This window comes from Ochotona princeps, chromosome 22 (genome assembly GCF_030435755.1).
Source record: "Ochotona princeps isolate mOchPri1 chromosome 22, mOchPri1.hap1, whole genome shotgun sequence".
Lineage (NCBI taxonomy): Eukaryota > Metazoa > Chordata > Mammalia > Lagomorpha > Ochotonidae > Ochotona > Ochotona princeps.
This window is the reverse complement of record NC_080853.1, coordinates 38,077,149-38,092,330: the sequence shown is the minus strand read 5'-3', so window position 1 is coordinate 38,092,330 and position 15,182 is coordinate 38,077,149. Positions and strand designations below refer to the sequence as shown.

Sequence of the window (15,182 nt, the reverse complement as noted above, 5' to 3'; positions counted from 1 at the left end):
CCAGCCTTTGCATGCACCAGCAGGCAGTGGGGGATGCTATTCATCCAGCCAGGCCTCCCATGTGGGGAGGTGCCTTGACCTGACACTGACATGCCCCCTGGTTTTCCTGTATACACCATTCCATCCCACCTCTTTTCCTGTAAGTGCAGTGGCCCGTCTTTGGAAGACCCTGAAAGTTATTCTTCTCTGTCAAATTTGCCCTCATCCACTCCCTCTCTAATGTGTCCCCAGACCCTTTCTCCAGGCAAGCTGCAGCCTCAGCTGCCTGAGGACTATGCTGATGTGTCCCAGCCTGAACTTTCCTACTTTCTTCACTTATCATTTAAAGAAAGAAGGAAGCAAGATAAAAGAATAAGTTACTCTGCTGGCAGAGTAAGATAATTAAGGTAGATTTGGCATAACCATGCCCAAAATGCCCACCAGATGCTAACTGTTTTTCTCCCAGCATTGTAATTGCCTAGGGATAAGGCAGCCCAGCAAGTTGTGCTCCACATCTGGGTGTGGCTTCTCCTCTTATTCCCCCACCCCAGAGAACAGAAGGGAGAAATAGAAAATTAGAAAATAAAGATCACAGACACTTTTCCCTAACCCTTGTCTTACTCAACTCTGATCAACAATGTTAACATCATGTAAAAATAAATTAAATTATTTACAACATTGGGGCTATAAACAAAATAGGTTTCATGTATTTCATACATAAAAATCTAAGAAATCTGTCATACATTCCTGCCTCAATCTCCCCTTTCTTCATTGTTTCTTGAAATTTTTACAGTAATGTAATTTCAACTATATAAGCCTAGTCTTGACGACAAGTGAAAAGCAGAAAGACTACTGCTGTATAGGAGTATAGGTAAGGGTTAATACAATAATCAAATCACAAGATGCCAGTTTCATTGCTTTTTAAATTATATTAGTGATAATGTTTACATAGTTGATCAAGGTGGGAAGGGTCAAGGATCAGGGGGTAGTGGGTGAGACCTTTGTTTACACATTTTCTTCTTCTCCCCATAGAAGGAGGAGAGGAGGAGAGAGGGTACAAGAGGAGAAACTACACCCAGACTCCCAACTGCCACATAATCCCAGGGATGGGGGGAACTGCCATCCAATGTCATCCTAGGGTTCCCAATGTGGAGTAATTTCTGAGGGTTCTGTTCAGGTGTTTTTGGTAATTATGAGATGTTGTATGTATTACTGCTCCGAGGATGAGGAAATCTTTCAGAGCTCGATTGTCTATCATAGTTCACCTTTGAGTTTCTTTTGGACAAAAGGTTTGCTATCAAGTTGCACTGGGGTAGTTGATCGATTTATTCTTCCCTCTATCCTCAGCAAAGCAATGGGTACTCTGGTCCAGCCCAGACCTGCACAACAAATGGCCAGTCCTCACATTACAGGGGGAACTGCAGTCCAGTCAGAGCGACCCCCAACGACCACCACAGGACTGGCCCTCAGTTCTGGTTCCTGTGCCTGCCAGCATGTGCAATGGAGTAGTCACCAGTTTCATTCCTATACACTGTGTTTTCTTGGTGTGTAATCCGTATTAGCTCTCACATATAAGAAAAGAATCAAATATGTGTCTCATTGATGTGGCTGGAATAGGGCATCCAACCCTTTTACTATATTGTTTCTCAAATGTATGTTGTCTGAAAAATAAACTAGCAAGCTAAGCTGGAGAACATCGAAATCGAATATTGCTTATGATGTTATCTGAGACAAAATTGTATCATGAGAAAAGTGGGTATTCCAATTGCGCACACTTAACTTCAGGCAATTCAAGGGGCATATGCAATTGTTATGCTAATTAACATTTCATCAACAGGCATCTGTTGCTCATATAAAATGAAATACCACCCAGAATTAAAAGAACAAAATCTTATCTTTCTTGCACTGACTGTTGTGTAACTGGGGAACATCATACATACTAAATTAGGCCAAACCTTATATAGACACATTTATGTGGTAGTTAAAAGAGAATACAGAAAAATCGTAGGCATGAAATATAAAAAGCACTCTATACACTGTAAAGATACACATGGAATTAAAAGTTTTTTAGCACATAGAATTCACCTCCCCAACTTCCATTTTCCATGAAATATTTGAGTCTTGTATTGCTTAAGCAAAGTGTACCTTAAATTCAGAGAAAAGGAATACTCAGGAAGAAATTGTGAGTGTCCAGAGATAACATATAGTGCAATGCAATGGTTCAGTCATTTGCAGCATACGCAGAGGAATTAAGTATTGCAAAAAATAAAGTCAAGACAGTGATAAAAATAAGCAAGCACTATTTCCTCTTTTGGCAAATTCATCACAGTGTCTGAGCCTGAGACTTGAGACATGAAGTCACCGACACTGCTCAGCCCCAACACCATGGGTTCCACTATCATTTATGCAACAGCAGTCTTTTTATAGCCCTCTTCATGTCTGTGTTCCTCAGGCTGTAGATGAATGGGTTCAGCATGGGGGTGACCACGGTATACATCACCGAGGCTGTTGCAGTTGAGGTTGAATTTGGGGCAGTGGTGGTACTGAGGTACACACCTAAGCTTGTGCCATAAAATAGAGATATGCTCAAGAGGTGAGAAGCACAGGTGGAAAAGGCTTTATACTTGCCCTGTTTTGATGAGATGACTCGGATGGAGGAAACAATCATAGAGTAGGAATACAGAATCAGAGCCAGGGGACACCCTGCCAGCAGCACAGCTGCAAAATACATCATGATGTCGTTGAGAAAGGTGTCAGAGCAAGCAGAATGGACTACCTGATTTATCTCACAGAAAAAGTGGGGGATTTCCACGTGTGTGCAGAAGCTCAGAATCAGCACCAACAAGCTGTTTAACAAGGCATGCAGGACACCAATGACCCAGCACAGCAGAACCAGCTTCACACAGAGCCAGGGAGTCATGATGACTACATAGTGCAGGGGGTCACAGATGGCCACAAATCGGTCATAAGCCATCACGGCCAGAAGAAAGTCATCCAGACCTGCAAAGATTATGAAGAAGAACATCTGTGTGATGCAGCTTGCATAGCTGATGGCTTGGCTCTGCATCTGGATGTTCACCAGCATCTTGGGGACAGTGGTGGTAATGAAGCAGATGTCCACTAAGGACAGGTTGGATAGGAAGAAATACATGGGTGTGTGGAGGTTGGTGTCAGAGAGGATGGCCAGGACGATGAGAAGGTTCCCACTTACAGTGACCAGGTACATGGAGAGAAACAGAGCAAAGATGAGAGGTTGCAGGGCTGGGTCCTCTGAGAATCCCAGGAGGAAGAATTCTGCAGGTTGAGTTTGGTTTCTCAGCTTCATGTAGTGCATGTCACTATCAGGAAAAAGTGGTTTAACTAGAATCATATTCATTCACAACAGACATAACCAACAGAGCTGAAATTCAAAATGCATGTTTTCCCTTCAGAATGTGCCTCACACATTTCGAGATGGCTCAGGTGCAATTTGTTTCTTCACAGTGCGATCACTGAATTAGAATTCAAACTCACACTCAATCCTTCCCCAAAACATCAAATACTTCTCACATATAATGTGATACTTTTTTGACCATTGGAGAATCATTGTTTCCTCAGTGGTTATGAACTCACCATTGAATTTCCAATTACATATATGAACTAGAAACCAGGGGAGGATGTGTGGTTCCAAGGATCTTAACTGATTATGGGATTCAACTCCTCTTATGAAAGATGAAATGATCTTCAGTGACATGGTGCAACTGAAATCACAGGTGTTATGACTTTGAGTAAATGACTCAGTCATGATAAACAGGAATCACCAAGCATGTCAAATGATAAGAAGAGCTTAACTTGAAGCAGGTGACTTATTAAGACTCAGTTTGCAGCACTCAATTTTTGTAGAATTAATAACAGTTTGGTTTGAACCAAGGATGTGTTATGATTTTTGACAACAGAAAAATATACGCTTTTACATGTCCGCTTAACATTTACTGAAAAAGTCCACCAAAATAAATGGGGAAATGCATCTAACAGATACATTATTTTTGTGCATGGCTTTTGCAAAATAGAGTTCTCCAAATTTTGATGACCTCTCCTAAGTATGGATTAAGATATTTTTGTGTCAGACATTTTGCAACATGACAACTTACTTTCTTAATACATTTTCATAGCACTGAAGTACACTTCGGTACACATCAAAGGACTCCATGGCAGAAAATAAGGTGTTCACAATGGACAATCTTTATAGGTTAAGCAGACAATAAAGAGAGAAATAAAACTCTCTCACCTGGTAGCACACCAGGAAAGAACTAAAAGTGTAGGAGAAAAGACAAGTAGCTGGAAACCATCGTGTGTATCCTACATACAAATGATGTAATAACTATGATGCAAGTGTCTTTGAAAGTGTTCTTCTTACTGCATCATTAAGTTCACATTACATCAGGTGAGAGCAGTAGGTGAGAGAAGACAAAAGACCCTGACATATGAGTGTTCAAGTATCTGCTACCATCAGAATTTCCATACAAACTTTTACTCTTTGCTGGCCCTTTCCTGTCAATATTAGGATAGTCTGTTAAACCCACTCTTAATTCACAACCCGAATGGGTAGGATACTATTCCAGTGTGCAGAAGTTATTCCAGGGCCAGGGGTTGTGATCATCCTGTCTTTAATCAGTTTCATCCTGTCTTTGATCACATCCATCGTTCAAGCAAACATGGCCGCTTTGGCAGTGAACCATCAATTGACAAGGACCAGGTCAATACATTCAGGACAATTAAACTGTGGCACAGTTATTGCTTTTGCTAATCTACACATTCATTGGAGAGAGCCACATGATCAAGTCCCTAAAATCTGTCAGTGCAAAAATCTGGTCATAAGTTTCAAGTGGCAAATAGCCAAGCTCCTTTGCACTGGAAAAGTGATATGACTTCACTCCACCATATCTCCCTCCACATGGAAAACTCCTCGTCTACTGCCCCAGATCTCCAAATGCTGCAAAGTTGACTATAGGTATCTTGGGCAACTTATGCCTCCCATGGTCTAATAGGATTGATCTTTTCATAATTTCTTTTCTGTACCAGAAATGACTATTGCCCTACGAATGGCAAATTTTCCTGCACTTTGAAAATCACAAACAAATGAATTCATTAGTTAAATTCAAAAGAACACATCTTCCTGGAGGAGTTAGCTAGGTTAGTTCAGTTCTTGCTTAATCCCAGGGAAGGCTCTCTGTGTCCACAGCTTGGGACCCCTCGTGTCACGACTGCCAGGCTCACCTGCATGGAAACTGTGGATGGAGAAAGTGCTTATGGATGCCCAAATTCCTCCCTGGATGGTGAGTGCTGCAGACTGAAGCTCTGCCCCAGGCACAGAAGAGGGAAGGAGGGAAGCTCTAGTCCCTGAGCCAGATTCAGGACCGCAAATGCAACCAGCAGGCTGCTTCTAGCCCAGTCTGTGGGAACACAGCAGAGAAGCTACTTGCAGCTCCTAGCACCTGCTTATTAGGCAGCTCCCTGACCTCTAAGCACCTGCTGGCCCCTGAGGGACTCTGGCCATGACAGATAGCTGTTTTCTTGCAGGTGTTTCCCAAGAGACCATGATGGACTCAGGTAATCCTCTCTATCTTTATCCTGCTCTGCGGCAATCACATATAACTGACATTTAGTTTCTCACCTTAAAATATTTTGCTTAGTGAGATAAGCCACTTCCCCTAAGACAATTATCATGTCTTTTTCCTAGTAAGATGTAGTTAATGCTGAATACAAAAAAATATGTAGAAATGGAAAGAGAATCCTGAGATTTGATTATTGTTTTTACTCCTTCGAAACTGTGACTTCTCTAATTTTTACTTGTTGAATATGATGGTTAGTTGTATGCTAAGCCTGTGACTAATATGTTGTACTTAATATTTGATGACCTAGCTTAAAATAATTTATTAAATATTTCAGAAACAATCAGTTATGTTTCTCAATACTTGCATATGATAATGCTTAAGGAGATGCAAATACAATGTTCACACATATTCTCATAAACTCAAATAAATGAAAATATTTTTCAAACGTCTGTTTAGGATAATTAATTTAAAAAGAGACAAATATATATTAAAAATAAAAGTAAAATCACACTATTCAATTGGGCCATCTCAGACAGAGCTAGAGCACCTGCTGACATAATTAGACATGAGCCTAATAGCATCCCTGGAAGGGTAACTTTGGAGACTCCCTTGCTGGCTGTTGTTTCCACAAGTGAGTGAAAGAGCTGGGACTGGAGGTTTGGCAGTTAGGGTGTGAGACTGGCTGGGCTGGCTACCATACTCACTGGCAAACACAAGAGCTTTAAAGGGTGCAGGCCAGCTGAGCTAGGCCACAGCCAAGGTGATGAGTGCCAGGATTAGATGTGAGTCATGTCAGCCAGGATTGTAGAAGCCCCCGGTAGGTCCAAGATCTGGTGCTGGGAACATGCCTGGCAAGAGAAACTGTGGACACTTCCCTGCCAGGGTGTACCTCTTGCTGGGTCACAACATCCATTAGTTCACATGTGAACTGAGGTTGGGCACCAGTATGTCCATGGGCTGGTGCAGGTGATAGACTAAATTGAGCCTGTCCTGGCTAGTGCACACAGACTCAAACCTAAAGTCACCCTGGGTGAGGTTTCTTGGAGGACTCCCCAGCTAGATTACAGGACTCTAACCCTGGATACAGGTGTTGGGACTGTGTGTGCTCAGTTGCTGATGCCTGAGTAGTGGATATCATGGGAGATATGGTAGCCAGCTCTTGTGGACCAGCATGGGATATTTAATGTGTCCTCAGAGGATGGCTCCTGCAAGCACTAGTGGGTGCTGGATCTTATTCCAGACCTTTTCCCCAGACCAGCCCAGATGCATGCTGGTGGGTGCTGTGGCCTTGCCCAGCATGGTCTGCCTAGTGTGAGCTTTAGCTCAGCAAGGATGTACCTGTAGTTTCCCTACTAAACCAGTTACAATTTCCTGGGTCTTGTGTATGTTGGCAGGCGCTTCACCCGAACTGAACCTGGCACATGCATGGACTCTGTTCAGCTTGGCACAGCACACATCCTGTCCAGGCTCTCCTGTGTGCCAGCATGTCATCATGCCTGACCCAAACAAATGCTGATGCGTGCTGCAGACTTGCCTGTCCTGACCTGCCTCTAGCTCCAATTCCAATGCTCCAATTCTGATGTAGACTTGTAGGAGAGTTTCCTATGATGTGCTATGAGGCCTGTTCCCAGCCCCAGATTTCACATGTGCCAGTGGTGGCAGTGGCCCTGCTTGGCATGATCTGTTCTTAGTCCTGTCACTTGCATGTGCTGGTTTCAATTTGTCTCCTCATGTTCCAGCTCCCATGAGTGTCAGTTGGTTCCATTCAGAATAGTTTCTGGTCCAGCCTGTTTTGGCCTTCTTCACGCCTAGCTCTCCATGTAAAGCAGCAGGTGCAGTGATCCCACAGAAGTGAGCCCATAATCTCCTAGAGAATCCATCCACAAATCCAGTTCTTTTGCATTCTGGTGGTTGCTGTGCTCCCTCCTCATGTGGCCCATCCCTGCTCTGATACTCATGGAGATCTAATGTGGCCTAACCCATCCATGTATGCCCACTCTCACCAGACCTTTATTTACCAGCAGGCAGCAGTTGTTGCTATTATGTCCAGTGCAGGTCTCCCAGGTGGGCAGGTGCTTTGGCCTGACTCAGATATGCTCTCTGGTTTTTCCTGTTGAAACCATTCCATTTTAATGGTCTTTCTGCTAGTAGAGTGGCCAAGTTGTTTTACGACCCAAGAAGTCATTCTTCCCTGTCCAACATGCCCTCAGGCACTCCTGCTCCAATATATATGCAACTCTCTTCCCCAGGCAAACTGCAACCAACCTTCTGGGGACTAAGAACATATCCCAAGTGGAGTTCCCCAGCTTCTCCACTTCTCATTTAAACAAAAAAGGAATAAATACATATGCTGGCATAGTGGTATAGTTAGCACAGTTTGGCATCAACCAGGCCCAGAATGCCCACCATCTACTAGTTGCTTTTCTCCCAGCACTGTAATATATACCTAGGGACATGGCAGCCTAGGCAGTTGTGCTCCTTGTCAGACCCATTGTCATTGTCACATGCCTTAGAAAGTGGTGGAAGATGGCTTGCAAGTTTGGTCCTCTGCCATCCATGTGCTTTGACCTGCTCTCATTTCAGCTATTATGACCACACAGAGAACAAGAGATCTCTCTTTTTCTCTCTCTCTCTCTTTCACTCTGTCTGTTAGTTATTTAAAGATTGTGGAGTTCTAGTTCATAGGATATTGCGATATTATTATGCGCAGCTAATTCCCACGACCTGGTTCTTTACCGTGAGCTGAAACACACCAGACGCAACGAGGTATCTTAGGAGGTTTATTCCAACAGGGCAGGAACAGGGTAGAGGTGGTGAAGATCAGGAAAGAAGGAAGAAGGGGAGAGCAAAGAAGAGTGGGCAAAGGAGAGAAGAAAGAGGGAGAGAGAAGAGGAGATAAGAGAGAGAGCTGCACCTGGGGAGGGGGGGAGGCTTTTTGTCTGCCAGGTGTAGGGGCTGGGGATTGGGAGGGATTGAGGCCAGGCCCCCAGGGGATTGGTGCCTGCCGGTGAATGCCTGGGGATGATTGGCGAGTGGGCGGAGTTGGGTAAGGGGCTGGAAGATTGGGGTGGGATTCTCAGGTGGAATGCCAGGTTACATCTGGCTGGTGGATGGCTGGACTGCCGGGAACTTCATGAGCTGTGTGGAAGAAGGAATGGCACTGGGTCCAGAGAAGAATATTGGAATAACTCCTTACACTGTCTGTCTAACCTTTTTTCTCTCTCATTCTCAAAAAAAAAAAAAAAAAAAAAAAAATAGTTAACACAGGCAAGGTAACTGTGGTAAAAAAGATTTTTGTGAAAATCTATGGGTAGTTGTGTGTCTTTTCTTCTGTGTGTTTTTAACGCTTTTTTAAGGGTATACACGTTTTCTTCAATGTTTGGCCACCTGTATTTTAAACCTTTTGACATTTTTTTAGAAAGGAAGCTAATATATTTTTTAATGTTTATTCATTATCTTATTGCAAAGTCAGATTTACAGAGAGGAGGAGAAACGGGAAAAGATCTTCCTTCTGTTGATTCACTTCCAAAGTAGCCACAACTGCTGGAGTTGTGACAATCTGAAGCCAGGAGCTAAGATACCCTTCAAGGCATCCACACAGGCACAGGGGTCCCAAAGCTTTGGGCCATACTCAACTGCTTTCCCAGGCCACAATCAGGGAGCAGGATGGGAACTAGGGCCTTGCGTGATTAGAACCAGCACTCATATGGGATCCCTGCGAATGTAAGTTGAGGAATTTAGCCACTGAGCTGCCACACAGGGCCCAGGAAAGTAATATTTTACGAAAATATTGAATTGATATTAAGGTGCACAAAAAAAAGTGCTTCTGAAATGAATCTAAAAATAAAAGATGAGTACTAATTTTTTTTAAAGATTTATTATTATTGGAAAGCCGGATATACAGAGAGGAGGAGAGACAGAGAGGAAGATCTTCCGTCCGATGATTTATTCCCCAAGTGAGCCGCAACGGCCAGTCCTGGGTCAGTCCGAAGCCAGGAACCAGCAACCTCTTCCGGGTCTCCCACACGGGTGCAGGGTCCCAAAGCTTTGGGCCTTCCTCGACTGCTTTCCCAGGCCACAAGCAGGGAGCTGGATGGGAAGTGGAGCTGCCGAGATTAGAACCGGTGCCCATATGGGATCCCGGCGCGTTCAAGGCGAGGACTTTAGCTGCTAGGCCATGCCTCCAGGCCCAGAAAGATGAGTACTAATTTCATTTAGTTGCCCATGTAAAAGAGAAGCTGCCCAGCAGAGGAGCCCTCCACATTTCCCCTACTGGCTTTGTCCCCTTTCTCCTCCCTGGTTCTCAAGTGTGCTGGTTGGGCACCGCGGCCCAGTCTGGTATGGCCCACCTCACCTTGGCATTTGGCAGTGGGTATTGTAGATTGGTCCTGCCCAGCCCACCCCCATTTCCAGCTGATGCTGGTGAGGGTTACAGCCTAGCCCAGCACAGTACGCATCCAATGCCAGCCATAATGTGTACTGGTATGTGTTGCAACTGAACCTGGCCGACCTACACCCTGTTCTGGTGCTCAGATCACCAGCTGGTGATGTGAATTGGTTCAGCCTTGTCTGCCTCCAACCTGTGCCAAATGTAGGCCAGCGGGCATCTTTCTTAGGCCTGGCATGGGTTGCCCCCTTTCTTGGTTCTTGCATTCACCTACAGGGTCGGTGTCTCGACAGAGGTGCTTCCCAAGCTCCTCCATCAGAACCTCTCCCATTGCCAAATCTTGCACATACCAGGTGGGTCCATGGGCCAGCCCCACTTAGTCTACCTCCTGTCCTGGCAGGAACAGTGGCCTTTCCTGACTGGCCATCAACCCATTCCAGTTTTTACTGTTGGATTTTTCACCCCAGCCAAGGCTCATCCACACCCAGACACAGCTCACACATGGCTCAATAGGGGGCAGAGACCAAGCTTAGTCTGTCCTACATCTACCCTGGTTCTCCAGAGCACCAGATGGTGCTGGAGTCTAGCCTGGCTTGTTGTTCCCAGCCCCAGTGCAGAACTGAATATCTGATCCAGAATCATGTATATGGGACTCAAATCTCCCAAGAGGCATCTTTTTATATTCAGGCATAAATCATTGTTATTTTAGATGATGTTTATATAATCTATCAGGATGGGAAGGATCTAGGGTTAGGGAGAAGTGGGTGTGATCATTGTTTCCAAACTTTATTTCTTCTTCCCTTTCCAGGAGGAGATGGAAGATAAGGGGATATACTATACACAGTCTCCCTACCATCCCAGTGCCAGGAGATGGGAAAAGGCCACCCGGTATCAACCCAGGATATAATGTGTTGCATGTTCCATGGGTTCTGCCCAAGTGGATGCAATAATTCTGAAATGCTATTGATCTCACCAATCTATGGATGAGGAATCCCTTCCAATGTCTATTCGCTGACACACTCAACCTGATAGTCTGCATTTGTCCAGATACTTGCTGTCATCATTTGGCTGTTCTCCTTTCTCTGCTATGGTACCAAATGACCTCTCAAGACCTCAATGGACTGCATGTGCTCTATGTGCATCATGACCTATCATCCAATATTCCATCCTTTACACTGAGGAGGACCACCCAGGCTGCTGCTGCACAGGGGCCAATCATCTGTGCCCCTTTCCCAAACTCATCTGAGATCCACCCACAGCATGGCAGTGGTGGGCAGAGCCAGGCTCTTCAGCATGCCCAGACCCATCTGAGATCTGCCCCCAGCATGGTGGCTGTGGTCGGAGAAATTTCTCAAGCCTCCAGCCCAGACCAGCTCCAGATTTCCCCACCATGTGGCAGCTGTGGCTGGAAGCAGGATGCAAGGATCAAGACTGGCCCCACCTGGATTCACTCAGCTGTAGCCACACAGCTGAGCAGGTCAAGCACTCACACCCTAAGAGGCATCCTTTTTTTAATGTATTTATTTTATTGCAATATTACATACACAGAGAGGAGGAGAGACAGGGAGGAAGATCTTCTGTCCAATGATTCACTCCCCAAGCAGTAGCAATGCCCAGAGCTGCACTGACTCGAAGCCAGGAGTCAGAAAACTTTTCCAGGTTTCCCTTATGGGTGCAGGGTCCCAAGGCTTTAGGCCATCCTTGACTCGTTTTCCAGGCCACAAACAGGGAGCTAGCTGGGAAGCGTGACTACTGGGATTAGATCTTGAGCCCGGTGAATTCAAGGTGAGGGCTTTAGCCACTAGGCCACAGTGCCAGGCACCCTAAGAGGCATCTTAATCATTATGCTAAATGCCTGCCTTTGAGAGAAACATTCTGAAAACCCCTAATAACACTTGAAGTATTCAAGTCTGTAAGCACCACAAGATTTTTCATGTATCTATTTCCTTTCAGCTTATGTACACCCACCAAGCAATTATTCTCCCAGCCATATGTGCTTGCACAATACTGTTCAACAGATATCTTTGACTACATTGTTTTATACAAACTTTTCATTCTACTGTTTCATGATGTGACCAAGAATATGATCCCTGAAGAACTGACACTTGGTGCACTTTTTCCACTAAGTCTCCCAAGTTCACAATATCGATAGCCATTTTGAATCCAAGTTCACCAATGATTCCAGTGGCTTCTGGTTTTTCTCATCAAGTAAGTGCTCATGTCACACCAGAGTTCAATGTCTTGACATTTTTCATCAGTGTCGTCAGCTCATGATTTAGTTCATCACATATGCTTTGGGCATGATAATGTCCATGACTCAGTGGAATAAGATGTCCAAGGCCTTTGTTTCCCCCAAAGAGTCATGGCTGAGCAGCATATATGGATCCTGTTGTCCCATAAACTACACAGGTCAGTGAAGATGTTCCTTTGTGTGAGCCCAAAGCTGACAAGAACTGAATCAAAACAGATGAGAGCTTCTATTCACTGGCCAACCAAAGACTGCCCTATCTCAGATACAGCATTGCAGTGGAAAGAATAAACCCTCAACTTTTCCTAGCATTTCTCCGTGGAAGGGACTGGAAGGTGGAAAGTTTTATATTCTCATGGGCTGCCTGAACAGCTGGTTAATAGCTTGCAAACTGGGAGTACTAATGGTAAAGGCATGCTCTATGCATACCAGATCAGAAAAGACATTGCAAATAATAAGACACCTACTTACAGCTCCAGAAGCAGAAAGACACACCAGGAACATAAATAGTGAGCTCTTGAGAGCAAGGACAACATTTTCACTGTAAAGTCTCTCTCTTTTCTCTCTCTCTCTGTCACACACACACACACACACACACACACACACACACTGAGAAGATGCCTCCCCAGAAAAGATTAAGAATCCTACAATCTTCAGCGAGTCTGCCAGTGAAGGGATTTTCCTGTATAAAGCCAATCCAGGGAAAAAAATTGGGAAACTTTCCCCCAAGTGTCCAAAATTGAACAGAGACAAAGAATGCACAGAAACTGCACAAAATAGTGGTGGGGGGAACCCCAGGGTGGAGCAAGTGGACAGGAGGAGGCTTGTATCCCAACCCTGAAGACTCCTGGATCTTCACCAAGGACTATCAGTACAAGCACCAAGGACTACATCCCAACAGAGAAGGAGACCATGGGGAATTGGAGTGCCTTCGGAGCCTGAGAACTCTGAGGTCATCCACCCCCATTTGGATCTACCACATAGACTGGAAGAAGCCCAAACCCTTCCTTGCAGGATCCATGGTGATCGGAACAGTAAGCTTCCTTCAGGACTAGGGAGAGGAACTTTCTCTGGTCCTCACTTAGTTCCAACTTTGGATCCCCACCCTATCTTGCAATGACCATCATGGTCAGTCTGGAGCCCCCTACCCCAAAACACACACACACACACACACACACACACATACACACACATACACATTGGAACAGATAGAGAAATACAAGGAAAGCTTGGAACCAGACAGGAAATAGTGAGCGTGGACTCACACATGCCTTACTAGGTAGGACATAAAGATTAGTTACTCCTCACTAAGGTATTGAAGATTTCTCTGCACACCCCTCCTAAAACTGTTCTGCACCTAAACTGTTGAGATATGACTTGTTAGAGTTATAAGCCGGTTTAGACTATCCCAAAATCTGCCAAGTTCAGCAAAACTATGCTTCAACACTATAAACCGCTGAATGCTAAAATGAAAATAGACACGAGACAGCTGAATACTATCCTATAGTCATTTTAAGGTGTATAGCAGCTGGTTCTGTGTATAAACTAAAACTGAAATGTCAATGAAGTAGTCACAGAATGTGGTTGAGAACTTGCATTTTTTTTTAACATATTGGTTACTCAATACCATGTAAATTAATTCCATAATGTTGTAAATTGATGTTGATGTTATGTTGTGGCTTTTAATTACTCTGCCAGCTCTGCTTTCAGACCAGAGATGGTCTTCCCAAGAGACTGTTGAACTTATCTGGACAATAAGATGCTGGACTCTATGCTTGCAATGAAAGAATCTTGACTGCGTTTGAACTGTAATACTGTACCAAGGTGGAGGAATCCACCATGGGGGGAGGGTACTGGGAGGGGTTGGGGGAATCTCAGAGCCTATGAGACAGTGTCACATAATGCAATGTAATCAATAAAAAATTATATAACAAAAATTACATACTCTAAGATTAAATAAACAGTATTGAAAAGTAAAAAAAAAAAAAAGAATGCATACAAACTGGAAAAGATGATCCCACTCAACGGAATATATTCTGTCTTCAGGAATAAATTACCAAACCATTATTTTTCTAAATTTTAATTTATTTGAAAGGCAGATTTTTACAGAGAAAGGAGACAGAGAGGTCCTCCTTCTGCTATTTCACTCTCAAAATTATTTCAACAGAGATGAGCTGATTCAAAGTCAGGAACCAGGAGCTTCTTCTGAGTCTCCCACATCATTACCGGGGCTGTAGCACTTCTACATTCCTCCACAGCTTTCCCAGGATACAAACAGGGAACCAGATCTGAACTGGAAAACCCAGGACACAAACCACTACCCACGTATGACACTGCTGCCAAAAGTGATGATGAGCTTGTTCTGCTCCCACATCAGCCCCACTAAATCATTATTTGAAAGGTGGAGACATTTGACTTTCTGACAAAAACTCAGACTAATCATCTTAAAGATGGTCCGTAAGATAACACATATCATAGATAGATAATCTATATGCAGTCAGGAAAAATGCACACACATCATGATATTTGAGCTAAAACACTCAAAAAAGAAGAAAAACAAATAATGGAGTTGAGACACACAATAACAAAATTGGACTAATCACTATTCAACAGAAAATTCTATCCAGTACAGTACTTACCTTGTTGACTTTCAAAACATTGATATAATAACAGTTCTATTTTGTTTTTAACGTTTTATTTCAGAAACAGTTAAAATTTCTTTACCCCAAATTTGTCAATAAAAAAGATTCTTTTACCCACTCACTCAATTTTCTCTATCATTTTATATTAATATATGTATCATCAATAACCGAGTATATCCAACTTTTATAACTTCCATGCCTCCCAAACTCCTGTAATCAATTTTCTGTGCTCAGGATTTCTTTTCATTTAAAGTTATCAAGTCAAAGATGCAAAGAGAATGAAAACAAGAGATACACGGATCTATAAGAGGAACAATATATTTCTTACAGAA

General features: G+C 43.7%; 1 protein-coding gene across 1 annotated transcript; it reads right to left on the bottom strand.

Moving 5' to 3' along the window:
- Positions 1 to 2,377: 2,377 nt before the first annotated feature.
- Positions 2,378 to 3,304, bottom strand: LOC105942250 (olfactory receptor 7A10-like). Its single transcript, XM_012929271.2, has one exon. It carries the CDS (start codon positions 3,302 to 3,304, stop codon positions 2,378 to 2,380), a length of 927 nt encoding a protein of 308 aa, XP_012784725.2.
- Positions 3,305 to 15,182: the final 11,878 nt, after the last annotated feature.